The 27140-nt window shown below is 45.0% G+C and overlaps 1 protein-coding gene across 6 annotated transcripts; it reads right to left on the bottom strand.

Annotated features, from left to right (window-relative positions):
* Positions 1–716: 716 nt before the first annotated feature.
* On the bottom strand, positions 717–26828 carry GIT2 (GIT ArfGAP 2). 6 transcript variants are annotated; one of them, XM_062615910.1, is made up of 20 exons: positions 26678–26828; positions 22491–22624; positions 21694–21806; positions 20853–20958; positions 20409–20495; positions 20173–20303; positions 19921–20015; positions 18378–18423; positions 16812–16860; positions 15891–15963; positions 15492–15589; positions 15078–15189; positions 14507–14649; positions 13675–13824; positions 10701–10949; positions 9233–9322; positions 6355–6437; positions 6069–6251; positions 2143–2206; positions 717–1671 (listed from the first exon to the last, which is right to left on the bottom strand). In XM_062615910.1, exons 1-20 carry the CDS (start codon positions 26727–26729, stop codon positions 1459–1461), a joined length of 2271 nt encoding a protein of 756 aa, XP_062471894.1. In that variant the 5' UTR covers positions 26730–26828; the 3' UTR covers positions 717–1458. The 6 variants fall into 6 exon arrangements, with proteins under 6 accessions (XP_062471894.1, XP_062471888.1, XP_062471910.1 ...); XM_062615904.1 differs by having other exon boundaries at positions 16812–16863; XM_062615926.1 differs by lacking the exon at positions 10701–10949 and having other exon boundaries at positions 16812–16863.
* Positions 26829–27140: the final 312 nt, after the last annotated feature.

The raw sequence follows: 27140 nt of genomic DNA on the forward strand, positions 1-27140 counted from the left end.
CCAACAGTGTTGTGGCACTGAGTGTTCAGATAAAATACAAACACTCGAGAAGGAACCAACCTCTCAACTTGTTTCCCACCAGAAGGCCTGTAGGGATGCACGGTTTGGGTAGACCCTGTGCTGCAGCCTGGCTATGGAACAGCATTTCTGACCCGAAGGGGTCTGTGAAAGCTCTGAACATTCATAGCTCCCCAACCCTGCTGCCACCTCAGCTCCCTGGCAGTGACAACTGGGACAGTTCCAAATGGGACACAGCAGAGGGAAAAATCACTGATTTCCCCCCCCATCCATGGAATTTAGACTCCCCAAAACCCTCTTAATTGTTGAAATTATGGACTGACAGATTTTGGAAGCTTTGTGAACTGTGATGAATGAAAACCCCAAAACACACAATGACATTTGTGACCCCACTGCCTTTCCAACACGCAGCCCAGCCTGGTCACTCCATACATAGCTCCTAAAACGTTAAAAGATTTGCATAAAACTTACTGGATAGAAGAGCTCTTTTCACATTTGGCTATGCTGAGGTACAGCGGTTCTGTGCTATGGCAGATAGAGCTGCTTTGCACTGGCACTCTTCTAACTTCCTTTCTTTTTCAGTGAGTACAGAGATCTTTAGTGAAAATGCATCTTGAGTCACTGAGAGATGCTGCTGCCAACCAGAGGATGCTTGAAGCTGACAATAAAACTCTGTGGGAAACTGAAGAATCAATTACTAAATCAGAAACAAAGGATAATATTTTAACCACTAATGCCCTAAAGTAACATCAAACATATATATTAATGGCATAGTGACAACTAAAAGAAAGAACTACTAAGTTTCAAATTCCTTCCAAAAAACAGATAAAGTGACAAAGACCTCGTATAGTTACACGTCATAAGCTTGGATGCCCACAACTACTCCTTGTTGTAGCAGACTAAGAACGTATTATTGCACAACAGTTGATATGGGAACAGATACTACTCGGCTCATACTCCTCCATCGGGACGGCAGCCGGTTACGGTCCTGGAGCCTTCAGAGCCTCTTTTGCTGCAGGGTTCTCAGCACCATCAGGACATGTGCAGCTCCAGGACAGAGAGCTCCAGGGGCAGGATGTGGCCCACTGGTGGACGTGGTGACTCCAGTGGGAGTTTTGCAAAGTGCTATCTGAATGCAGAACGTGGCCCCCAAGGAAACATCTAGCAAGAGCTTGAGACAACGCTGGTACGCTGTATTGGCTCGACAGCTATTTGCAACATGCTATTACCTGTAACTAAACTGGCAACACAGGCACAAAATAAGGCAGTGGGTTAAATTAATCATAAAATCGTTAGAAAACATGCAAAAATAATACTGAGGGTTTCTTAAAATAAAAAGTTTCTTGCCCCTTTAGTTCTTCCTCATAAAAATCCAAGCAGTTCCACACCTATGTCTGCAATCCAACCTCTACAAAACAGGACTAAAAAGCCAAGTGTGACTCAGTTGTTGTTCTCTTTGGTTGTGATGGTGACCAGCTGCTTGGCTGCCTTGGCAATGTCGTAGGCGCACTGGATGACCTGCTGCGTGACCAGCTGGATGTCGGTGCCGGGGCACGTCTCCACGGGAAGCGTCTTTTTGCACTCGGATTGGAGTCTGTAGGCACTAGATGTCAGCAGGCGCAAGGAAGTCCTGACCAGCTCAGATTTGGGTTTCTGGGAAAGGAAAGTAGAAGCTGAACTCAACAGAACACCAAAATCCTTTCAGGATTGCTTTAATTAGCTGGTAGTGGCTCATAAGTGATCTGTAATGTGGGACTTGTGCTGCCTCCCACACAGGCTCCTCCGCGCTGTAGGAGATGCTACAAGCCGTCGCTGTAGCACAGACGTGGAATAGGGGTGGATGAAACAAGCTCCTGGAATTTCTCCTCTCATCTCAGGGGTATTTCAAACTGCTGCCCAGCAGCACACAGGGAATACTGCTTCATGCTCTCATTTAGGAAGTTACTCACTCTAGTGCCTGTTTACTGCTACCCAGCCCACTTCCTGGCTGACGCTGGGGCTCAGCAGTGTTAGATTTTCCCTACAGCTTTTAGAGGCAGGTAAGACTTTACAAAACTTAAGTCATGGAGATTTCACTCCCTCAATTTGCTGTGAACCACAGAATCAATGCTGGATGGTACTTACTTTTGGGAACAAGGCTGCCATTTCTGTTACTGCCACATGTATCCTCTCGGAGCACGGTATATAACTGCAAAAAGATGGATTGTGTTACTCATCGTGTAAAGATTCCCCTTTCCTCCTCAATCCCACTGCTCAGTGGCTATTATTCCAAAAACTGAGTAACAAAACATATTAATATATATTCTACAAGTATCTCTGCAGGCTGCAGTGAGGGCGATGGAAGCAGCTAGTGCAGCACACAGCACGGTGACTCTTGGTGTGTCCTCAGCACTGCCCTGCACACTTCAGCACACACTTGTGTAGAGCACCACATCTTCAGAGAAAAGCAAGAACTTAACCAGTGGTATGGAACTGTGTCTGAAGTTTTCATTATTCTTTGATCAAAGTTTGTTTAAAGGCATGACTGTTCACAGCCATTATACCAAATGTGCTCAGAAAAGGTCTCAATTTGTTTGCAGCTATGGGATTGGGCCCATGAATATTAACTACCCATTAAAGCAAACAGTTTCCAAACCTCCCCCATGCCAACTATCCACATCATCCAGAAAACTGCTCAGCTCCTTCTGTTCAGCGCATGCACAAGGATATTCTAGTGTGAGGTGTGGGAGTGTGGCCAAGCAAACCCATCCACGCCAGCCAGGCACAAAGTGAAGTAAGATTCTGCAGCTTGAAAACATTTACACAAAATCTGGTGATACAGAGGTTTGGGAGAAAAAAACAACTTGTTTTCCTCAGTGCAGATGATCAAAAGGAGAATAAAAACCCCAAACCACTCTGTATGTGGGATCTGAGTGAGTTTAACTTGCTGCCACCTGAGGGAAATCCCTACCCATTTGTTCTGAAAGAGCTTTTCCTCCATAAGGCAAGAGACTGCAAAACCAAAGAACTGAAAGAAAAGCTTTTAAACTGTTAATGATGCAAGAGCTGAAATCATCCAGCAATCCTGGAAGAAAATCAAAGACCCCAAAGGTGTTACAATTGATTTTAGTTTCAGAGTTGAACTATGGCCATCCAAACTCTTGCACATGATCTGATAGCCAAAGGTTGCTGTGTACAGAACTGTCTTGGCTACCCCTCTGAAGCAATGGGGTTTTCCTGCTCTTCTTTTCCATCTGTAACTTAAAGAAGAAGCCTTAAAAACCCTACTTTATACTCAAAACCTATTCAAAAGCCATCAGTTCTGAGCCCCTCTGAGCCATCTTTGTTCAAAACAGATCTTCACCACAAAGCTGCTTTGAAGATCTGTGTTAGTGTGGCCTGTCAGAAACCTCACTGCAGAAGTCTCATTTTTATACTTCAAAGACTCAATTGTAGCATTAAGTTCATTAACATCATTCACTCTCAAGCAAGAGCATCTCAAAAAATCCCAAAGCAAAAGCATTCAAGAATATTCAGCATCTGTAGATTATGGTAGATTATTGCTCTTTCAAGCACAGAAAACCCCAAACCCAAACCAGCACCCTCCAGTGCTTCATCCTGCAACACCAAGGATGCCAAAACAGGTTACTTGCAAATGCACTGAGAAAGAAGCAACACACCGGGGTCATTTTGGCTATGCAGGAAAACTGCTATCAAAAGGAGTATTTCCATATGTCCCAAATCATGAGTTCTTCCAAATGAACTAAAAGCAGAGAGAAGTCTTCCAAGCTCACTGGAATTCCTGTTCTGTGCTTGGGTTAACGATCAGTTTGCTCCCTGCAAGCACTGCCCAGCACAATACCTCATACAAAAGCCAGTTGGGTGATTAAACCATTTGCTTGTGGGGCAAAGAAGGCCCCAGTCACCACATGAAGGAGAGAGACCAAGATTAACAACAGGCATTTCACAGCATGCTGTCCAGGTCAGCTGCAGAGCTGGTGGTGTGCCTGAGGAACAGCTTTAGATAGTCTAAACACTCCCTGTAAGCTCAGGAAATAAGCTGACATGTTTGTGGAGTTTACACATTTGAAGGTGTCCTACAGGCCCTTGTCCCAAGCCCCTCTCCAGGTTTCCTGCAGCCCCTTTAGGCACTGGAGCTGCTCTAAGGTCTCCCCTTCAGGAGCCTTCTCTTCTCCAGGCTGACCCAGCCCAGCTCTCTCAGCCTGGCTCTGGAGCAGAGCTGCTCCAGCCCTCACAGCATCCCCGTGGCCTCCTCTGGACTCACTCCAGCAGCTCCACATCCCTCTTGTGTTGGGGACCCCAGAGCTGACCACTACCATCCAAAGCACTTCATGCATGGCCTTCAATGACCCCTGTGCAGCTGGTGCATGAGGGAAAGAGGCAGCAGAGAGCAAGAGAAAGGACACTGTGCCTGGGAGGCAGGGGCAGAGGCCGGAGCACCAGGAGGCAGGACGGGGCTGCTGGATGTTCAGGGGAGCTCTCCCAGCACAGCCAAGGCCGTGCCTGAGGCTGCGCACAGTCCATGTGCTCTTGAGTGGTCTGCTTGAGTCAGTGCAGGGAATAGAGAGGAAAACAAGGAGGAAAGGAAGGAAGTTGTTTCATTAACAGCTGATAGTCTTGCATCACTTTATTACTCTCTGATAATCTATTTGGTGTGTGATTTTTATCTACAGTGTCCCCAGTACTAGCTTGGAAGATGCACTGCTGCATCCCTATGGATCTCACTTTGATAAGGAAGCAATCCCCTCTGCAAGGAGAGGATGGCAGAACAAGCCTGCTCCATGTTCTGCGTGTCCCCAGCCCTCTGAGACAAAGCCTGGGGACAGGCGCACACAGAACAGCAGCTTCACAGCTGATGTTTTGCAGGATTACACTCATTTTGGTGCTGGCAAACAGCCCGCTCCACAGGTGGTACAGGAGAGAAACGAAAAAGAAGGGAACAGGTTGCTAAAAGTTTATGTAATTTAACAGTAAAAGTGCTGTTTCAATGACTTTGGAAAAAAGAAAATAATGGAATTCCAATCCTGTAAACTGGGACATCCATAAACCCCAAACTCAATTAAAACTCCTCTCACTGTTGCTCCTCTGAGAGAAACAAACAACAAGGGATTGCAGTGGAAAAGGTTACTGCCAAGGGCATGGAGCTCAGCACAAACATGCCAGGATTCGCCATCCAGCGTGAGGAGAGGATTCCAAAAATAGAAAAGAACAAGAAGGGAAAAACATGGAGCAGAAGTGGCCCCACTGCACCCCCCAGGGAAGGCGTGAGCCACCAGCCACTTCCCATGGGTAAAGGCAGGCACAGCTGCCTCCTGGTTCTCAGAGCCCAAAGCTGCTCCAGATCCAGGAAGACCCAACTCCTATTTACAGCCTTCCAGAGGAACAGGGCAGGAGCAGCCCCTGACAAGGTCAAGGGCAGCATCACTTTTACTCGCTCCCCATTATCTGGAAAATGAATTGCTCAGTTGGGCCAAAGCTTCCTGAGGGTGCTGGTGCCATGTGCCACCCAACAAAGTCCTGCTGACTTCGCTCTGAGCCTAAACCCCACAGTTCAAACTACCTCTTCCTGGTGTGTTATCCATACTAACCTTTCAGTAGGAAAGCCAAATGCTCCCTGACTTCAGGATTTTTCCCTGACACAAGACCCAGTGCTGCTGTCACACTTCTGTGGGTGTCCTTGCCCAAGGACACCGAGGTCTGAAGCTCCAAGTTGTCTCCAACACATTTGATTTGTATCTAAACCACCATTTCACAGTAGGACCTCACAAGTGCTGTGCTCACCCGCACCCACCAGCTGCGGGCAGGATGGGCAGACAGCACTGCTGGCAGAACCCACTTGCACACAGCAGCACTGACATTCTGGATGGGATCATGTATTCCCACTGCCAGTCACCCATCCTTGCTCACCCTGCGGCCCACACGTGTTGTAGGGGTGAATTCAGCATCTCCAGTGTTAGCACGGGGTGCGGTGACCATCCTTACCAAAACACGCAATGAACTGTCTTGGTTTTCCCCTCGAACTCCGCAGCTTTGTCTCCCTCACACCTTACCTGTCGTGCTTGTTCTCCTGCGCCGCCCGCAGCAGCTCCTGGATGTTCTTCGTGATCTGCTCCGTTTTCCGAATCACATCTTCCGTACTGGGCAAACTGGAGCTGGGGGCTGTGTCCGTGTCTTCAGGGATGGATCCCTCCCCCTGCCAGATGATGCTCCTCTGCCGGCCCTTCCTGCCCGACCTGCAAAGGACCATGCACGGGTCAGCCCTGGTGTCAAGGCAGCATGGGGCTGTGCCAACAGCACCGCATCACCGCGGCATCAGCTCTGCACCGTGGCACCTACCCCGTCTCCTCCAGCTCCAGGGGGGTGGGGGGGTTGTCGTAGTCACCCTCGGACACGCTGCTCTGCTTCTCCAGCTTGGAGGCCTGCAGTGAATACAGACTTGGTTTGGTGTTTGGTTAAGAAAGGTGAGCCCCATGCTATGCCAGCTCCATGACCCTGCTATAGCCCCTGTGTCTGGGAATGCCAAGATTCACTGCAGATTGGAGGCTGAAATGGGAGTGCAAGACCAAAACAGGGAGAGTTGAGGCCCACTGCAGATTGGAAGCAGCTTGGCACCAGCTTGGCACATCCCCATCCCTCAGCCAGGCCCCAGCATCAACACACATCCACCTACTCCTGCCTTAAAAACTGCAAAGCTCATCAGAAGTGCCTACCACAGCTTGACCATTTCCAGGGCACCACATCTGCCTCACTCCACACACGAGCAGCCTCTGCATCAGCTCCTGCCTTGGTCACACACGCTGCTCAGTAACAGGGTCCTCCACAATCCCCACTGAAGAACCAGCCTTGGAGCTTTACAGAAACTCTGACATCAAGGTGAGGGAATCTCAAGTGTTCGACAAAGAGCCATTAGCATCCCTCATCCAGACACTTAGGAAATAATACTTCTACCTCTAGGACAGGCTAAAAATGTGACCAGCAATTGGTTTTCATTGGCTAAGAGCCAGTACTTGTGTTAAGCACTCATCCAACATTGAAACCAGCAGTTCTTAACTCTGAAGCACCTGGAATGTGAACACTTTCCCACTTCCCATCCATTTTAAAGCTACCCTGCATAGAAGGAAAGAACAAACACTTCCCTGAACGCTCACCTCTTAGGCTAGTGGAGATCAACTGTAACATGACATATTTTGAAGATACAGAACTATTACGTGTCAAACCTGACCTTTCTCTTCTCCCAGACAGAGGGGAGCAATATGATCAGTGGCAAAGCTCTACACAGAAACAACTGACAGCAATGAATTACAAGAATCAGTAACAGGCTATAGAATCAGAGTACAACAAAACCAAATAAAACCTCTGCAGCTTTCTGGTACCACCCAGTTCTGGTCCCAGCTGCAGCCAAACCCAGATTTGTACCTGACCAAGCAGGATATCCCTTGGAAGTTTCACCATCCAGCCCTACTCGCAAATCTGATGCTTTCTCAGCTGAGATGTCCAAATGCTGTACAGCCAAAACAAAATGGGACACAGGAATTTAACAAGCCGGGTGTGTGTCCTGGCAGGAAGAGCCCAATGCATGAACGTTCAACATCGAAACCCACAGGCTTGACTTTTGAGAAGTTTAGGATGATGTAGTAAAATCTGATGGGAGACTGCAACACTCGCCCAAGAAACAGAAGGAGACGGTGCCAATTTCCTCATCGGAACCACACAGAAAGAGCAGAGCAAAAAGAGAACTTTTGTTGAAAGATCTTTTCAAATTCAGGCAAGTCTCACAAAGAAATGCAAATACCTCCCTCAGGTTTACTCTTGGAAAGTCTTCTTCTAATACAGAACTAAGCAAAGCCTAAATCTTGAACATGAGACAACAAAACAGGTATAAGCTACTCATTATTTTCTAAGAAACGAGACACAAACGTCTAAACCCAGCCCAAAAGACCTTGTATTTATATTTGCTTCAAAGTCAGAGAGGTTTACCAGAGAGACCTTGAAATGTGTTCCACTCATCCTGATGGTGAAGGTACTTCTGGCAACCAGTGCAAGCTCAGGCCGAACAGCAGCACAAGACCATGGGCTGTTTGTCTTCAGCACTCATCAGCGTGTGACATGCTAAGCTGTACCTGCTTGGGATGTGGCACTTCAGTCACAGCCCCTTCTCAACCAAAGATGTTATTCTAGAGCTGCACATGCAAAGTGCTTTCCCCTTCTCTTGAAGGTGTGGCTTGCAATTAGTTCAAGGATCTCAGATAAAACAGCCTGAAAAGAAGCTGTGATGGACAGACCAGCTTATCGAACTGCTGGCCTTGCTAAATGTGAGCTTCTGCACGGGGGCATTTCTAGCAGGTTCATTTGAGTAAGACTAGATTTAAGTGTTCTACTACAAAAAAAGAACAGTTTAAAAGCTGGATGAGGCTTCCTCACATAACTAACAGCTCATATGAGGCCTCAGCAAAGGGTCTTTGGAATAACATCAGCTTACAGGATGCATTTAATGCTTCTTGGTAACACTGCAATTTTATTCTTAGAATCAGTACTGCAGCTAACAAAACCCCTAAGAACAAGGTTCTGTAGATCCAAAGGAACACCAATATAAGCTTCCTCTACATACTCTCAGTGTCTTTAATCTGCCCTAAAAGAGTCTTGCTAAAATCAGTTCCTGTACCCACTCAGTCTTTGTGAAAGGCAGCATAAGGCTCACTGACCCTGCAGTGTCTCAGTGGGCAACAGAAATGGCTGCTTGGAGGTTTAAGGAACCCGCTTCAAACAAACTAATGAACATCTGTAAGATCAACAGTCAATCAGGACCAGTCTGGATCGATGCAAACTGGCAGCCCCCAGAGAAAGCAGGTTTAAAGGCAGGGTCCAGCGAGCTTCAGAGGCCGCATGCAGTGCGTTTAGTCAGGAGGAAGAGTTACACATTGGCTTATGAAACAGCAGTGAGCATCTGCCAAATTACTTTCCAAACAGCAACCAAGTTCTCTTCTGTCTGTTTTCAGTGTTATGCAGCTGAAGAAGTGATCTGGAGTGACTGTGCATGATGTTAAAGCTGCTGAAGTTAGAGAGAGGCAAGTATCCACAGCGTGTGGCAGAAGAGAGGGATGCAACACTGCTCCATGCAAGCAGTCAGCATAAAAGTGGAAAAGACAGAGGCAGAACGGCTCTGGGGAGATGGCCACCTCCTCCAGGAAAAGGACCAATTGGGAAGGTACTTAACCCTTCGTGTGCTTTCATCCCTTGACCAGGAAAGCGTGGAGGGGAAGGAAGGTAGAGATGAAGAGGAGGTCACAAACGCACTCCTCCCGATCTAAAAATGGGAAAGAGAAAATAACTCGGGGAAACCAAACCAAAACAAACAAATTCTTAACTGAAATCAAGGAACATTCTTAAAACCATGGCAGTGACAAAGCAGGAATGATTTTCAGAATTTGGCTAAGCCCGAGTGGATTTAGTTCTTTCAAAATACAATTGACTTCATGTTAATTCTAACACTGATATTCCAGAGGTGCTGAATTCCACAGAGAATAATACACATTCACCCCAATACAGAATTAACTCCACAGAACCAATCTGCTTCAGAACTGCTATTTCTACCCACACCTCAAACCAAAGGACCCCTAACAAAGTGCTGCCACATTTTGCAAGCACCACCACATACAAAAGAACTGTGACACTTCTGCCAGAGCTGCCTGCATCTCAACAAGCCAATAGAATTGCAAATGATCCAGATTTTATAGCTTAAAGTTCTTATTAATTTAACTGAGGGTGGGGAAAACCCAGCATACAGATTCCTGCACTGATTCCCTGGTGCACTCATCCGTCTCCTTTGGAATGTGCCAGGAACATTTGCCCTCCTTTATGCCAGGCAAAAACCCCACTAACTTCCAAATATGTTTTTAAAGGGCTCAATTGTTTAACTGGAAGATGGTGCTTCCAACAGGGAAGCATACTGAAACAGATCCACAAATGTTAAATATGTGCCTAAAACTCACTGTCCCACATTCCCACCTCCAGGGCCATCTAAAAAGATGCAACAAAAATTCACTTTAATAAGCACTAGTGTGTGATGTGTCACTTATCCTGAGTGCAACCAACACAGTGCAAACCCACAAGGGTTTGCTAATACAGAACTAATACAGTACTCCCCCTCTGCTACTAGCACATTGTACAGGAAAATACTAAACCTGGAGAATTCAACCAATTGATTTTAACCTTCTTCAGCCTCCAGTTCCAAACTCGGAATAAGGAATTAGTGGCCTAGTGAAAATTTAGCTTAATTTTATGTTTGGAAGGTGGTTCTGAAGTTCCACAATGGGTACATGACTGTATATCTCAAGAGAGGAAGGCATGAACTTTACCTTTCTGGAATACTATATCCCCCCACCCCGGTTTTCAAACAGCCACACATTGATATTTAGCATATAAATTGGTTAAAAGAAAGAGCTGAGCAAAAGCTCCAGTTTACATACTCCAGGATTGTTATAGTTTTTCCTTTGCAACCCTCAAGCTCCTGCAGACATGTTAATACAGCAAACATGAAATATCTGTTCAAATTCAAACACTAACAACAGTTCAAATTCACCCTGAAGCAGACAGATGAGCACCTCTGGTACACAAGTATAGCTGGAATAGACAGAAAAGCTGAATATGAGAAGAAATGCAGAAGCATCAGCAGTTTTACTTACATGTGGAGGGAAAGGCTGCAGTCGTGTTATGCTTTCTTCTGGGTATGGAACCTCTCCCATGGGGAGGTAGGGTTTCTGACCTGATCCAGTCTCATACATGGACATGGGTCTGCTACCACGTGCAGATGGTCGTCGCTTTAAAGAAGAATTGTTGGTAGGGTCTGTGTACTCAGAACCACTTTGGACCTGATATATATTGGTTGTGGCCTGTCTTCTGAGGTTGGTATTTTCACTCTGTAGCGTTTGAAGCTGAAAGAAATGTTTAGCAGTGGGACTTGGTTTTTCTAATGGCAAGTGTCAAAAGCAAACTGACTATATAATACACAATCAGCTTTACTAGTAAATCCCATTACTAGTAGCTGGGGGTTGATTTCTTTGTTCAAAATCTACTTGACTTGCATAGAAACATTTATGTTCCAGATCAGGAACTATTTATGTGCCGATTTCCAGCACTTTTTGCTGGGATGCAAGCTAAATGAAACAGGAAAATCAGCTGTTGTTAAATCCAGTTTCTTCCAGCCTGGCTGTACTGGCACATGGAATGTGCTAGAATGAGGCTGGGGCAGAGGGACTGCCAACAAGACAGGTTTTCAAGCAAAGGGCTCCATATTTCAGCAGTTGATACAAGAACTTAAAAGAAGACTTTAACACGAGGCCCATGAAATCTAACAACGCCAGAACTACAGCACAGACACCAGAGGCAGCGCGAAGAAGATTGGAGCTTGCTCTGCAAAGCAAGAGGAGAGTTTAGCTTATGGAAATCAAGGATCAGCTACTGCTTTCTAAGAAGCCAACAGGGAATAACTTTAAAGCTTTTTATTACTATGCATTTGATGCATAGTAAAGATGCAGTAATTCTGATTTTTTTTTGGCGGAGTTACTCAAAGTTTGCTATATTAACACATCATGAAGAGGTAAAAAAAAAAAAAGACAGAATCAGCAATTCTCTACCAATAACTGAGTATATTTCCAACAGCTGCTGGACTTTCAAACAGGAAAGTGCATATTTACTAATGGCATTTGCTTTGCATCATATGAACCTTCGAGAGCATTACTCCTATCAGGAAAACCCTATTTTGCCTCGAGCACTTCTCAGAACCCTACATCAAATGTGCTGACTGCTGTTCAGGGTTTTTCTCCCCCGCTTTCTGTGGCTCTGTAGTAAGATGCACCAAGGCTTCAGATGTGAGAATCAGCCAGGAGCCAAGCTACCCCTTTAAAGTTTGCCCTTAGAAGCAATTCAACAGGTCAACCTTATACTCTCCTTCTTCCATACATCTACACATTATAAATGTGCTTTTGGTGCAGTTTTAGCCAGAGCTAATGCAAACTCACACCAAACTTAACCACATAGAAGCAGGTAGGGAAAAAAAAAACCCATAGCTTTTTCCAATAGAATATCCATTAAAGTAATTAAACTATTTTCATCTTTGTTTAGGAAGAACCTGCTCTGAATGGGCATTCATCGAGTGTAGCTTTGCCTCTTCTTTAACATATTTTGCTTAGTAATTCCCATGCAAAAGATGATCTCATTAGCAAATGTGTATGTAAAGTGGACAGATCGTTTCATATGACCTAAGCTCTTGCTTAGAAATCAAACAAACCAAACCCAAAGAGACTCTTGAATGGACAAATACGCTGTTGTCTCGCCACAAATAACCCAGCAGAGAATTCCCATGTTGTACCGGAGCTCCCAGGAGCTTTGAGTCAAGCCCTTCCATGCATTCTGCAGTGCCCCACTGCTGTATTGATGCCTCAACCTGAGCCACCAACCACCGAGTTAAAGCCTTGTAGTTACAGACACCATTAGGACACGGAATCAGTGAACTCACCTCCAAGGTGAGAACACCCTGGCTACATCCTTCAAAACACCTTCAGCTGCAGCACAGCCACCATCTCTTCTCTGCTACACCACATAAATACACTAAAGCCTGGTTAATTCATAGGCCCTAATCCTAAATAGACTATAACTGTCTACAGAAAGTCACTGGAAGTGAAAAGTTAATTCAACTGATGCAGATAAATGCTTAACCAGTACAAGCTGTTAACAGACAAGGGAAACACCCTCAGATCTCCCCAGTTCTTCTCAGTATTCACCATCCCAATAGACCTGAAAGGCTGAACATAACTGTAAGAGAAGGATGGCACTTAACAGACATGGATATTCTGATCTGCTGAACTAGCTCAGCCTCAAATGCTAAGAGCTCAGCAGTTCCCACCACTCTCCAAAGCATCAGCCTCTTTGCCCCAAGACAATGGGGGAACATGCTCTGGGCATGGGTTCACCTGGGCAGGATCACAGCTTAAACAACTTTCCCTCCAGTGAGGGAGCTTTCTGCAGCACACAATGGAGCCTAGCATCCCTAGGCTAGCATGACAGACAGGAGAATGAATGCAATAGACAGAAATTCTCCTTTACACCATTCTATTTACCAGAACACAGGCAAAGCATCCAACAACTTGATTTGTTTCCATAAGGATTAAAAGGTTTGGCTTCTGAATTGCCACATTTCAGATTATTTTCTACTGCATTTGGATTTTAATCTCCCTTCATTCCAACTGGGTTTATGAATGGAAAAAAAGCCAGTATATTTACCAGAAAAGCTGAAAGTACATCATATAGTTATGTATTTATGTGTGCACAGGTAAGACTATGACAGCATTGACTTCCTCATTGTTGAAAGCTGCTTATCTTGAAGCAAGACAGCAAAAACATACGAGGTTTGTAACAACTGCGTTGCCAATTGGAAAACTTATGTCAAAAGGAACCAAGCAGATGATCACCATCTCCACAATAAAACATTTGAAGCATGTACTGCCCTTACACAGTTATAGTCTTATATCTGATTCCAAAGCAGCTCCATTTAAAATGAGTTCTCACTATCCTAATATTGGATTACTGCATTTTCAGTTTTATTCTTGTCAGCTTAAAATACATTGAGAGATGAAGGGATTGCACTGTTGGGCCCATTACCTTTTTCTGCATGATCCTCAGCTCATCACTCAGGTTGATGTTCACTTTCATTAACTGCTGAATCTTCACTTCTGAAGCCACCAGTGCATTTTTAACTTGCATGTATTCTTGGGCTGTCACTGGTCCATCCGACAAGTCCGAATCCAGGCTCTGGGAGCAGGAAGAGAAAAGTACACCATTGAGGAACAGATTACCCAAAGAAAACAGGACAAGGATGTGAAAAGCTCTTGAAACCTCATTACTTTATAGGAATCACAGTTCAAATTAAGTTCAAATAAGATCTATTCATTAGAATAATTTTAGTCCAATATAAATGAAATTGGATCTCAATCAGCTTTTAGCTCAAAAGCACAAATGCACAAAACCATTTGTCTCAGCAGATCAGTGACACAACACTGTTTCAGAAGGATTTAAGAATATGCAATAAATAAACCAGACAGTCCTAAGAGACAGATCCCTAAATACCACTGTGCACATCACCAGGGAAGATTACACTAGTACTATAAGGTTTACTGCCCCTCTTTTACCATGCTGCTTTATTTTCAGGAATGGTTTAAACTACTCAGTCAGTACTGGTCTGCTGCAAATATTTCCCCAGTAGGAAGCAGTAAGTCTTGGTGAAACAGCACGGAATCACTGATCAGGAGTGTTCTGGTAGATCCAATTATTTCATCTGTGCAATTAGGTCTGTATCTTATCTCCAGACACACACAGTGGCACACAGTACTTTTCTGGTCATTTGTGCACATTAAATCCCGTCACAAGGGGAAAGTCTGAGTGCAGATTACTCCATGAATAACATCTGGTGTGTGTATAAATGTTTCAAACCTACCTTCTGCCTGTTTGATTTAGCTGCATTTGTTTCCAGATCCGTATCCTCATCTGAAGCAACGCTGTCATAATCAGGCTGGTCATTGTCCTGACTCTCACTACTATGCTGACTGCTGATTGATTTGAGAATCAGCTCCACGTTTTCTGTAGATCAAGATACAGCATTTATAAATACGCTAGTGGGTTTGGAGAAGGCAGCGAACTGGCAATAAGCTCAAGAGCATCTAAATCACAGCAAAGTCCTGCATGCACAGAGCAGGCAGGAAAGCCAGCACCTAAACCACTGATGTTATCCTAGATGCCAATCAAAAGAATTATCACTCAAACTGTACAGGACTATTCTAGAAAGTTTTACCAAGTAATCATAAAAATCCCAACCATCCTGGATTGCACATGTCCTACCTGATTTAACTGTATTACAAAGTCCAACATTTACACACAAATCTTCTGTATTTGGGCATTCTTTTGGTGGCCTAACACATGCCAATAGCTACATGATTTAGTTCTTATGTATAAAAGTCTTTCTTTCTTCATTAAGATACAGATAAACTAACAACCAAAAACATTCTCACCTTTTGAACCAGAGAGAGGATTCCCCTGTTGCCTCCGTTTGGCATCACTTAAAATATCTATAACTAACGTAGCAAATTCATGGGCATTAAATCGAGCCAGTTTCTGCCTTCCCTAAATCACAGAATAATGGAGAAAAAAGCAGCACATCATGTGTTAGACGAAGAGCAGAGCTCCCAGGTAAAAAACACACAACAGCACTTACAGGAAGGAGTGTGCAATTGCATTTATTGCAGAAAGTGTGATTTAAAGTATCCGTCTGCACACTCCAGGGCAGAGGAAGTACAAAACTATTTTAACCTCTTTACATGTAGATGCAACTCTTCTACAGTAAAGAAGTGCAGTAAACCAGTATTACATCAAATAGCTGGCTTATTGAATATAAATAGTTTTACAGTATTAAGAAGGTTGCCTACCTGATTCCTGGTTGAGGAATATTCAGGATTTACAGGAAGAAAAGGGACCACTGTGGTCTCTGTCACAAGTGTACTGTGGTTCTGAGTAGCAAGCCAAACTGCTCAAGGAAGAGAAAAGAGGGAATAACCTTCCTGTACTATTTGACAGTGTTTCTTGTCAAAGAATAAAAGGCCGCAATCTCAAACCCAAAGAACACCAATTCAGAGGGAAGCTTTTTGCCCCAGAGGGTTCTCTACTTGGTAAAAACCAGAAGTTTTTTCAATTGATGTCACATTCAGACAATGCAAGACAAAGAAACCACCATTATGAGCAATTACTGAATAGAGCAGTGCTTTAGACAGAACATGTGCTTGCCCTAGGATCTTGTATGTGAGAATTCACATTCAAGCCTCACTCACCTGCGTCGGTCTCCCTCCTGTCAACTTCATCATAGACATCCATGGCAAGTTCTTCAAATAAGTGGTTGCTTAGCTAAGGGTAGAGGAGAATAGTTCGAGCTTGAACATAAACAAAACACAAGACCTCTATAAACAGAAAATGTAAGGGCAGAACTCCACTGTTGCTTTTCAGCCTATATGACTGGTTCTTAGCTTGCACAGCAAAGTAATCCATGACACAGACATATACGAGCACCCAACTGCTATATACAGACAGCAGCACTGTGCTACGCTTTTCCTTCACTAGTTAATGAATTTTTCCTCTCCTATCTGATCACAGAAAGACTTGATGTATTCAGGATAAAGCAGACCTACTGTGGGAAGCAGGTATCCAACTGACACTGCAGATGTGGGTTTGAGTGAGGACTCACAACATGCCTGTGTGTTTCAAACTCTGCTTCTATAGCAGACGGTTCAAGAGAGATAACTGTGTGATAGCAAAAACCTTTAAGTAGAAAGAAAATACATCCTCACTCTTAACTTAAACAAGGATGTGGTCACCCACACTTCAGTCAAAATAGTGAGCTGGCATTGCTAGCAACTAATTAGCAGAGACTAATGCACTAGTCTGGCTTTCCAGAAAGCTAAAGGCAAATAGCAACATTTAGCATACAGATTTATATCAAACAGATGACAGCAAGACAAAGCGCACGGTTCTGAACTGGGGAGACAGACCTTGAGATACTGCCTCAAACAAGACTATCTCTGTCATGGATTTGTCATCATCTTTGTTCCTCCAGCTCTGCCTATTTTCATGTTTTTCTCCATATTTTCAGCTGGCTGGAGTTGACATTTATTGATGCAGGAATTAATAGAAGCTGAAGCCAGCCTGAAAGATGAAGAGCAGCATTCACCACATCTAGACAAAGAAGTTTTACTTACAGACTGAAGCTTCTTCTTGGCTGCCTTTGCGAGTTCTGACAAATCTAGACTGCTATGAAAACAAGAAGTGATCATTACATCTACAGCATCTACCAGCTTGTTGAAACACAGACTCTACATTTTGGCAATTCAATGATGAAATGTCACTTTTACTTGAAACTCCTTGAATCTTTCAGTATTTTAACAACGTTTTTAACACACTGATCTTACTATTATTGCTAACATCACAATTAGCATATGCTTAAGCTTTTCCTAAACAACTTAAAAGAATCCTAAAGACCCTTTGGAATACAAATAGCCCCATCTGCGTAGCTCAAGCCACAGTCAAGCTGTAGTGCAACAAAATGCCTTCTGTGAGGCATCTGAATAATATGGTCATTCTGACCACAGCTCCAGCCCACATAAAACACATGGGGCTTGTTCCACTGGGCTGTGCAGGACGTGGGGGAGCATCAGACTGGCAAATGGCCACAGCAATAGGGCCATGCTTAAAATGATTCTGCATTCATCGGTAAATAATCTTTTCCACTGGTTTCCAGTCTTGAACATGAGGCACAAGATGAAAATTGTGCAGCTCAACAGAATTTATCACCAGAGCCAGAGATCAGGAAGCTGATACCTTGTGAGTCCACGTTCATAGCACCCAGAGGAAGACTCCCCTGGGTGTCTACAAGGCTGCAAAGGCTCAGATAAAACCTCTGTATGATTAACTGATATTGCAGAGAGTCACCAGACAAGTGGGGAAAAAGGAGAAAGACCAGAGCAGAGAACATGAGGCAGAGGCGAGGCAGGTTGTACTGCAGGCTCTGCGCTCTCAGCAGCGCCTCTTAACAAGTCCTTTTCTCTACATGTCAACTTCCTCCTCTGTGCTACAATGGAAATGATGTTTACTGTACTCTGCAGAACACACTGCACTGAAAATATACAGTATTTTATCCAATAGCTAAACACAGCTTATCTAAAAGAACCACAGAAGTTAACACTGAGTATTTTACCAACCATTACACAGTTCCTATCATTTTACGAGTTTTTCATAGCAATTTTGCAAGCAATAAATTGAACAGTAATTTACTCACAGCCGCCTTATTCCCAATTGCACAGCAATGAAAGAAAAATAGGGACTTAGGATTAATACTTGATATGATTTATACAAAAATTATTTCATTGATTGTAACCAAAAGTTAAAAGCACTCAAGTGATCTAAATTATAAATACTTCCAGAGAAAAATGCAGCTTTCTTGCAAGTATTAGTTTCAAAATGCTGTATCAGGAACTCAATTGGTCCTAGAATTATCTACAAAATCTTTTCCCCAGGAATCCCTATGTTCCCTTAATATAATTGTCCTACCTTTCCTCTGCATTTTAACAAATACATTCAGCTTCTTCAGTTTTGTGATTTTGTTTAAATGACAATATTCTAAGGGAATAAAAAAAAAAAGCCTCTAAGAGTGACAGAGGCACCAAAGACACACATTAAAGAGTTAGAATAACAAGAAGCTTTACAGTTGCTTCAGAAATGAAAGGAAACTTAATGTTTTCAGCCATGCTGTGGAATCAGGGTCTTACCTGTCTGCCATCTGAGGTATCACAAAGTGCTGTCCATTTTTATGCTCTAGAATTTAAAATGGATTGCATTTTAACAGGTTGTTACTGGACTGTAGTTTCAATGTTGTCTGGATATACAGAGCTGATATTCAGTGTTACTAAAGACACAGCAAGGAGAACCCTAACAATACATGCAACAGACAAACACAGTAATTTATCTTGCATGTAATAACTCCATTTCATAGAATCATAGAATAATTAGGGTTGAAAAGGACCTTAAGATCATCCAGTTCCACCCCCCCTGCTGTGGGCAGGGACACCTTACGCTAAATCATATCACCCAAGGCCTCGCCCAACCTGGTCTTGAACACTGCCAGGGATGGAGCATTCACAACCTCCCTGGGCAACCCATTCCAGTGCCTCACCACCCTCACAGGAAAGAATTTCCTCCTTAGATCCAATCTAAACTTCCCCTGTTTCAGTTTTAACCCGTTACCCCCTGTCCTATCACTACAGTCCCTAATGAAGAGTCCCTCTCCAGCATCCCTATAGGCCCCCTTCAGATCCTGGAAGGCTGCTCTGAGCTCTCCACGCAGCCTTCTCTTCTCCAGGCTGAACAGCCCCAACTTTCTCAGCCTGTCTTCATACAGGAGGTGCTCCAGCCCCTGATCATCCTCGTGGCCTCCTCTGGACTTGTTCCAACAGTTCCATGTCCTTTGTATGTTGAGGACACCAGAACTGCACACAATGCTCCAGGTGAGGTCTCACAAGAGCAGAGCAGAGGGGCAGGATCACCTCCTTGGACCTGCTGGTCACGCTCCTTTTGATACGGCCCAGGATATGGTTGGTTTCTGGGCTGCAAGCACACACTGCCGGCCCATGCTCATTTTCTCATCAATCAAGTCCTTCTCTGCAGGGCTGCTCTGAACCTCTTCTCTGCCCAACCTGTAGCTGTTCCAGTTATAGGAAACTAGCATGTCTTAAAAGAAGGTTCCTACCACAATTTTCCAATGTTATCAAAGACTCCAGTTAAGGTTTATCAAGTATATTAACATTCTATTAAAAACAAAAAAGTTAATGTTCTATCACAGGAGCCTTTATAGCATCTAATGGCTAAAAATTTATTAGCATGCTTGTGTTCAAAAGACACCACTTAACTGAATGCTCCCCTACTTTTGCATTTCAGTGAGGAGAGGCGACTTGAAAGAGTTCCTGTATCACTCCTGCAGACTATTCAACATGCACAATACCTGTCATTTCCCTGCAATTCACTCCTTGAAGTTAAGCAGTACTCAACTGTTCTTACACATCGGTTTCTCCACATTGCCAGGGGTATTCCACTTACAGAACACATTATTTGGGGAAAATGTATTATGTAAATGAATTTTAAATGTTATAAATTTTACATCTTGTACTTTGAGTTCTTGTATGATTTATATAAACTTAGGATATTTGAAATGCATAGAAAAAGTGTACAAACGCTGACCCTAACACTGCATACCATAGTTTGAACTGTCCCATGATTAACACTGATAGATCTCAGAGAGTAGTTTCTCCCTCTCACCTGGTTTCCTGCCACAGAGGTAGAAAGCCAACCTGTCTGTGAGCTCGTACTGGATCTCCACAAGGCGCTCTGCCAGCTCATGGTGCCCCCCTTGTCTGGTTCACACACACACACACAAACAGAAGTTACATCAGTTACTCATTTTGAGACATACAACATGTTAAAAATAACCAGAAAAGTAGATTTTTGTCATCATGTGATTTATGGACATGGTGAATATATAAGAGCATCACATATGTCAGAGCCTTCTACCTTGCATAGTCAACTGGAGTTTTTCCATTGGAATCTTGCGTGCCAGGATCAGCGCCATAAACTGCTAATAACTCTGCCTGTAGAGTCTGTCCTGCCTTGGCAGCCACGTGGAGTGGGGTGTTGCCTTTCTCCTACAGGTTAGTAAGAAAAATAGCTACTTAATCAACAGGTCTGAATTACAATGTGCATCAGATGAAATCTATACAACTATTACAAACTGTAGGAAGTATTCATACAGGATGAAAGAAGTTAGCTTGAGCTCCCAAGGAAAGCAATCGCAGACACGTCTCCAGGTTCCCTGTCCTCACACTGGAATGGAGTTGCTGAAAAAGAAGCAGAATTGTACTTAAAGCAGCAGCAATTACTGTGATTGAGCATGTGTTTTTTCAGCCACGGTTTTAGAAGCAGGTATGCAAGAATGCTTGCTACAGATCTTTTGTGTAAATGTTTTTCTTCAGGTTAATCTAAGCTGGTGCCTCTCAACCACCCACATCTCCCATACCCATATATAGACCAAAACCAAAGAGGCTTCAAGCTGAAGTCAAGCTGTATTTGTGTACGTGATAGTGCTGGAGAACAGCAATAGTTAAGTCAAAAGCAACTGCTTTAATTCAGTCAGATATCACTGCTGGTACACACAAGCTGTAGTTCCTGCAGCCTGCCAGAAGACATGCACTGACCTTACTGAGATCTTTGGCAGTGACACTGTCGTCCTCACGGCACGGCAAGCGATGAACAAACGCCAACATTTGATATTTAGCTCTAATGAATTCTGCTTTATTGGGACTGTAAAGAGAATCCCAAGCAACAGAAGGGAAAGAAAGTATATATTAATGCTTTCACATTGATACAGATGGTCTAGGAAAAGGAAAATTCACAAGTGAAAACTCTATTAGATCTTTGCTTGCTACTAGTAGCAAATTAGACCCATTAAAAGCACAACCATTGCAGACTGTTTAACTACACAGAACACATTTCTGTTACAAACATCAGGACATCTGCAGACCCTAGGAGGCAGAGTGTATTTCTTACCAGTGAACACTGAACTTAAAATCATGCCAACTTAAGATATATAATTACTACATACAGCCAATACGTTTTCAAATGAAGCAGCATATTCAGTGACAGAAACCTTAGGTTTTGTTTAATTCATCAACCAATCTCAATCCCATCAGCAGAGTTCCATTAACTGAAGCACTTGGTGTGAGAATTAAAGTCTTTTGATTCAAGTACAAGTCCAGGTTTCTCACTACCCAAAGCCAGAGGTCAGGAGTCAATAGCTCAGAGAATTCGAGCAATTTGGTTCCATTTTGGCAATAAATTTTACAAAATTAATTATTGTAAACTAAAATAAAAAGGAAAAAAATAAGAAAATGAGTGAACAAATAACAGGTTTACTCCTGTTCTCTCCCTGCAATACAATTATCACCAGGTCTCCATAGATAACTTGCTGCTTCTGTCACTGCTGAATATAACAGTCACACTTCTACAGGAATAAAACCTTTGTCATTTTGCACTTACTGCACTTTATCCTGTGGGCTTGCTTTGCGCCTCCCACTCATAACAGAGGCAGGGTCCAGCAAGGAATGTTCCCATATGGAGTTTGCACCATTATTATAAAGTGTTTCCACCATCTGAAATCCAAAGTGAACACAAAGAGGCAGTAAAGGCATTTTGCTGCTAACTGCACAGACTGACTGCTCAAATGTCTGTAATTACATTCACACAGACAGCAAGCCAAGAGATGCACGTTCCATGTGCCAGCATCCACAACCAACTGGGGTATCAGAACTAGACACAGGCTTAGGAGCTTGTTACATGGAATGTAAAAAGAACCCCCTTAAAATGCTCTACTCTTCCCAACAGCAGCTCTACTGAAGAGAGGTTTGCTATATATTCAAAACCTAGGTTGAAGCAGATGTTTTACAAAAGTCTGGAAGAAAAGTTGAAAGTTTAAATTCATAGAATCCCAGCCTGGTTTGTGTTGGAAGGGACCTTAAAGCTCATCCAGTCCCAACCCCTGCCATGGGCAGGGACACCTTCCACTAGAGCAGCTTGCTCCAAGCCCCTGTGTCCAACCTGGCTTGAACACTGCCAGGGATGGGGCAGCCACAGCTTCTCTGGGCACCCTGTGCCAGCACCTCAACACCCTCACAGGGAAGAGCTTCTGCCTAAGACCTCATCTCAGTCTCCCCTCTGGCAGGTTAAAGCCGTTCCCCTTGTCCTGTCCTCACAGGCCCATGTCAGAAGCCCCATAAATTCCATACAATATTCATATATGTAGTTTTACTGAAGGAAGACACAGTTTTACGTTTCACCTGCAGCAGTGTTGGAGGCCATGGGGTGTGCTTGAGATGCCTCACTTGAGAGATGTGACGCCCCAGACTTCGATGAACACTACAGCACTCATCACAGATGAGAATCCCCCTGTTTATCGATGCCCAGCAGGGATCTGAAAAAGAACACAAATTACAACAAGGAAGGCAACATGTATGTCAAACCCAGAGTCTAAAATGAGGAGCCCTGCCTTCTAACCTCACCTTTACTGCTAAGCAGCAGTGCACATGGGCTGTGGGTGCTGAGGAAATACCAGTTCTTGTGCTTAGTGGGGATGTGGGACTCTGAGAACAACCCCACTGTTTGCAGTTCTTCCTGTGGCAATACTTTACTTTGCAAGAGTAACACGATGCTCAACTTACTACCTCCTTAAAGTGCTCACTTGTAATTTTGTGAAGTCCTACAAAAGTACAGTCTAACAATAGCACCCACCTGCTCTTTGGAAAACCTCAGAAGTCTAAAAGTAAGAAGTGGTAAAGTAGTTATGCTTCTTCTCATGCTACTCAGTCTTCAGTTCTACATTACTACTTTTAATTTCCACATTCAATAATAAAAATGCTCAAGAGTATCACATTAAAGAAACAGAGCAGGATGCATGTGCCAAGTAAAGGGTCAGTAAAATCAAAACTTGCCAAGCTAATTCACTTCAACTCCGGATAGATTCAAACTGGAGCCATCTTATAAGCAAACCAGAAAGACAACTGGTGACAAATGAAGTAGTAAATAATAACAATAGCTATTATGTTGCTTCAGACATCAGAAAGCATGAAACCGAGTAGGGATGTTACATCAGAGTGAACCGAGGACGCTAAAGTGAGGTCCTTCCACTGCTCTTAGCTCCAACTCCAGAAGAAACTCCAGTTTTCTGTCAGTGACTCATGAAACTGGACGTGCCAAGAACCCTGCAGGAACAGGCAGTGGAGTAGTGAGACAGACCTTCAGATCCGGCTCATCCCAGGAGAAAGCCAAAGGAATTCAACATCTTTTCTATTTTGGAAAATTCTTCTTGATTTCAAATGCAGAGATGATTTTGTGGCTAAATAAGTGAGTGCAACCCAAGGCTGGTATGTGATGAGAGAACTCCTGCATCCTGTCAGAATGCATCTGAGCAACTGCGCATCATAAAAGTCTTCTCTGACCCATGCAGTGAATGTACTGACTCCCTGAACAGGAGATCCCATCACTGCTGTGGTTTTTAAGCAGAGTTGATGTTGTGTGTGTGCTGAAGGCAATGTGGGCAAACCTGTTCAAACCATGAGGGATGAGAGCATCCACTCGGAGCTGATAACCATCACAGCCCAGAGCCAAACTAAAGCACAGCTTTGAGGGGGGGGAAATAACCTCATTTAAAAAGCAAATTAATAACAAGCACAAACCTCCTTATAAATCATTGCATTATTTTAACCTTCCCTTCTAAGAAGGAAAAAGCCAGCACTGAAATGAGATGCATTAGTTCTAACCTAACCCATGGAGGCTGGAGGCAGCCTTCCAGACTAATGAGCCTCGTCCCTTTTCATTACATGCAACCTTATCACACGCTCATTCATAAACTAATGGGACTCTTCTGGAAGCCAGTACTCACTCTGCCTTATCTAACAATCACCGTCAGGTTTATTTCTTTACATCCACCTCGGTACCTCACTGCTTGTCATCTCAGCTCGTGCACTCTGCCTAAAAGAACTCGCATCGATGACAGCCCACGTTCATGTGGAATCTGGCCAGCCTGTGTCAAAACCGGGCACCACTGGAACAGGGGATGGCGTGATAACAGAAAAGCAAAAGGAAAGACAACAGAGGGGCCAACAAGAAACCTGAAGAGGGGCTTTTTACAGGGTGCCCAGAGAAGCTGTGGCTGCCCCATCCCTGGCAGTGTTCAAGGCCAGGTTGGACACAGGGGCTTGGAGCAAGCTGCTCCAGTGGAAGGTGTCCCTGCTCGTAGCAGGGGCTTGAAGCTGGATGAGTTTTAAGATCCCTTCAACCCAAACCAGTCCGGGATTTGACAAGGAAACTGAGAACGTCACCATACTGGACTGAGAGAACACTCTTTGCTCCTACTAAGCACTGGGGAAGCTGAAGAAAGGACCAAGCACAGCTCAGGGCCCAGCTTAGGTGCCCAAATGATACACAGCAGAGCAGACCTGACAGCAGGCATGACAGAACTGGGAAACTCAGCACTGCAACCTGTTTTGAGTCACACTAACTGAAAGAGGGTTTTATCAGTGAAACTGCACAACGATTTGTAGCCCCTCACTTCAATCCATACCTGGCTTAGAACCAACCACTTGTTCCCAAGTTACAGATGGGGATGGGAAGGGAGAAGGAACACAGTGTTAGTCTGAAGAAACAGAGAGCAAGCCGTCAGGTTATGGGAAAGTCTGTATTTCAGGTTTAAATTTAATTCTCTGAAGTGTCTGTGCTGCTATTTATTTGAATCATTTTAAAGAGATACAATGGTGGACCCCATCAAAATACACTTAAGCTGATAGCAGAATGCAAGAGGGAAGAAGGCAGAGGACGGGTGAGCTCTGCTTTCAGGAACACACAGGGTGATTCAAAACAGGAAGCGTGTGATGAAGGCAAGGCCAAGCCATGAGCGTGAACAGTGAACTCCTGCCTCAGAATAGGAAGTACCAAAGAAGGACATGTAACATCACCTCCTGCGAGACAAAAGCATGCATGCTTCACCAGAGAGCAAGTTCTTTATATATACATATATACACACATATGGGTAAGGCAGCAGATTTCTCCACCAAGATCAAGTAAATATGTGACAGTGCTATAATGACACAACACAACAAAATGAAAGGCCATTTTATGAGATCACCCCAATGATGATTCCAGCACACTGCACTGTCCCAACGAGCTTAACAAATACACGCACAGAAACAGCTTTATCTCAACATCCAAACATCACTGATGTTTACAAGCATAGATACACTGCCTCATGTGAGATAGGGACAACTGCCCACAGGAGATACACAGCTCTACCTATCGCAAAGCCAACATTCTGTGAAGATAAAAGTAACTCCTTGGGAGTTAATTTGGGATTTTTATTATTTTTAAACAAAAGTCCTGTTTTACAAAAGTTGTTATTCCTATCTTCTGCCCATTCACACCTTATCTAGATTACAGCCTTTTAAGTCCTTTCAGTAGGGACATAAGTAATTGTATTGGGAGAACCAGCACAGAACACAAACTAGGTACCTCTGATAAGGAAAGACAACAGATAGACATAGCAGCTAAAAAATAAACAAGGCAGTTTTAAATGTAACAACAGCAGGGCTAGAGATGGTCAGAAGGGATGGAACTGACTTCCTAAACACTAGGTTTATTCCAATCAGCTCGCAAATTGACCCACGGTCAAGACTGCCATTGTGCACATCAGCACAGCACGTGTTTTATAAAAAACTCCGTGTGTTTTACAAGTCCTTTGGACAAGGGCCGTAGGGACAGGGGAAGGGGAATGGCTTTAACCTGCCCCAGGTGAGACTGAGCTGAGCTCTGAGGCAGAAGCTCTTCCCTGTGAGGGTGCTGAGGCGCTGGCACAGGGTGCCCAGAGAAGCTGTGGCTGCCCCATCCCTGGCAGTGCTCAAGGCCAGGCTGGACACAGGGGCTTGGAGCAAGCTGCTCCAGTGGAAGGGGTCCCTGCCCGTGGCAGGGGTTGGAGCTGGAGGAGCTCCGAGGTCCCTTCAACCCAAACCATTCTAGTTTCTGCGATTCCCAGCGGCAACCACCTCCCACCCCTCACCTCCGTGACTCTAGGAGCTCTTTAAACCCGACTTCCTTAAGCCAGCCTACTTTGCACCGGCCTTCCTCCTTCCTGAGCTCCAGGCTTGCTCCGACCCGGCCCCCCTCCGCAAGGCCCCCCGAGGGCCCCGCCGGTAGCCGGACCGTGCGCTCCAGACCCAGAGCCGGGGGGCAGCCGGAGCTCCCTCAGGAAGAGGCCCGCTGGAAGCGCGTCCAAACCCGGCTCCCCGCCGCGGGGCGGGTATCACCGCTACAACCCGGCGACACCCGCGGAGCCCCCCGGGGCCGCCCCGCTGACAGGAGCCCCCCGCCGCGCCCCGGTACCTCCCGGCCGCCACCTGCCCGGACCCCCTCAGCAGAGAGACACCGGGGGCGGCTCCGAGGGAGGCTCCGGGCTGCCCCTGCCGCCGGCGGTGCCTACCCGGGGCGCTGCAGTCGGCGCACACCTCGCTGCTCCTCAGGCGCTTCGCCATGGCGCGCACGGGGACTCCCGCTTCCCGCCGCCTTAACGGGCCCCGCGGCGGCCCCGCCAGGCGGCAGCGCGCTTGCGCCGAGCAGCCCCGCCCGCCCCGCCGCCGCCACCGCCGCGCCACAGCGGGAAGCGCCGCGCCGCCATGTTTGCTCCGGGCAAAGGGGCGGTAGGCTGAATGGGCGGCCATGTCTGATCCTGGCAGACGCCCGCTTCAGGCAGCACCCTGCTCCTCTGGAGAGCTGAGGTTCCGCGGGGAGCGGCTGTACCGGTCCGGTCGTGGCCCTCCAACCGGGGCGGAGGCGCTGGAAGCCCGTCCGCGCAGGCTGGCGGAACACGCTTCTCCCCATCAACGTCTGCCCTCACCCATCATGGCGGCGGCAGAGCGGGCGGGCGAAACCAACGCGTGATGGCC

Source organism: Pezoporus occidentalis, unplaced genomic scaffold, assembly GCF_034315485.1.
Source record: "Pezoporus occidentalis ecotype Australia unplaced genomic scaffold, CSIRO_AGI_Poc_V1 ctg102, whole genome shotgun sequence".
NCBI classification, from domain to species: Eukaryota; Metazoa; Chordata; class Aves; order Psittaciformes; family Psittacidae; genus Pezoporus; species Pezoporus occidentalis.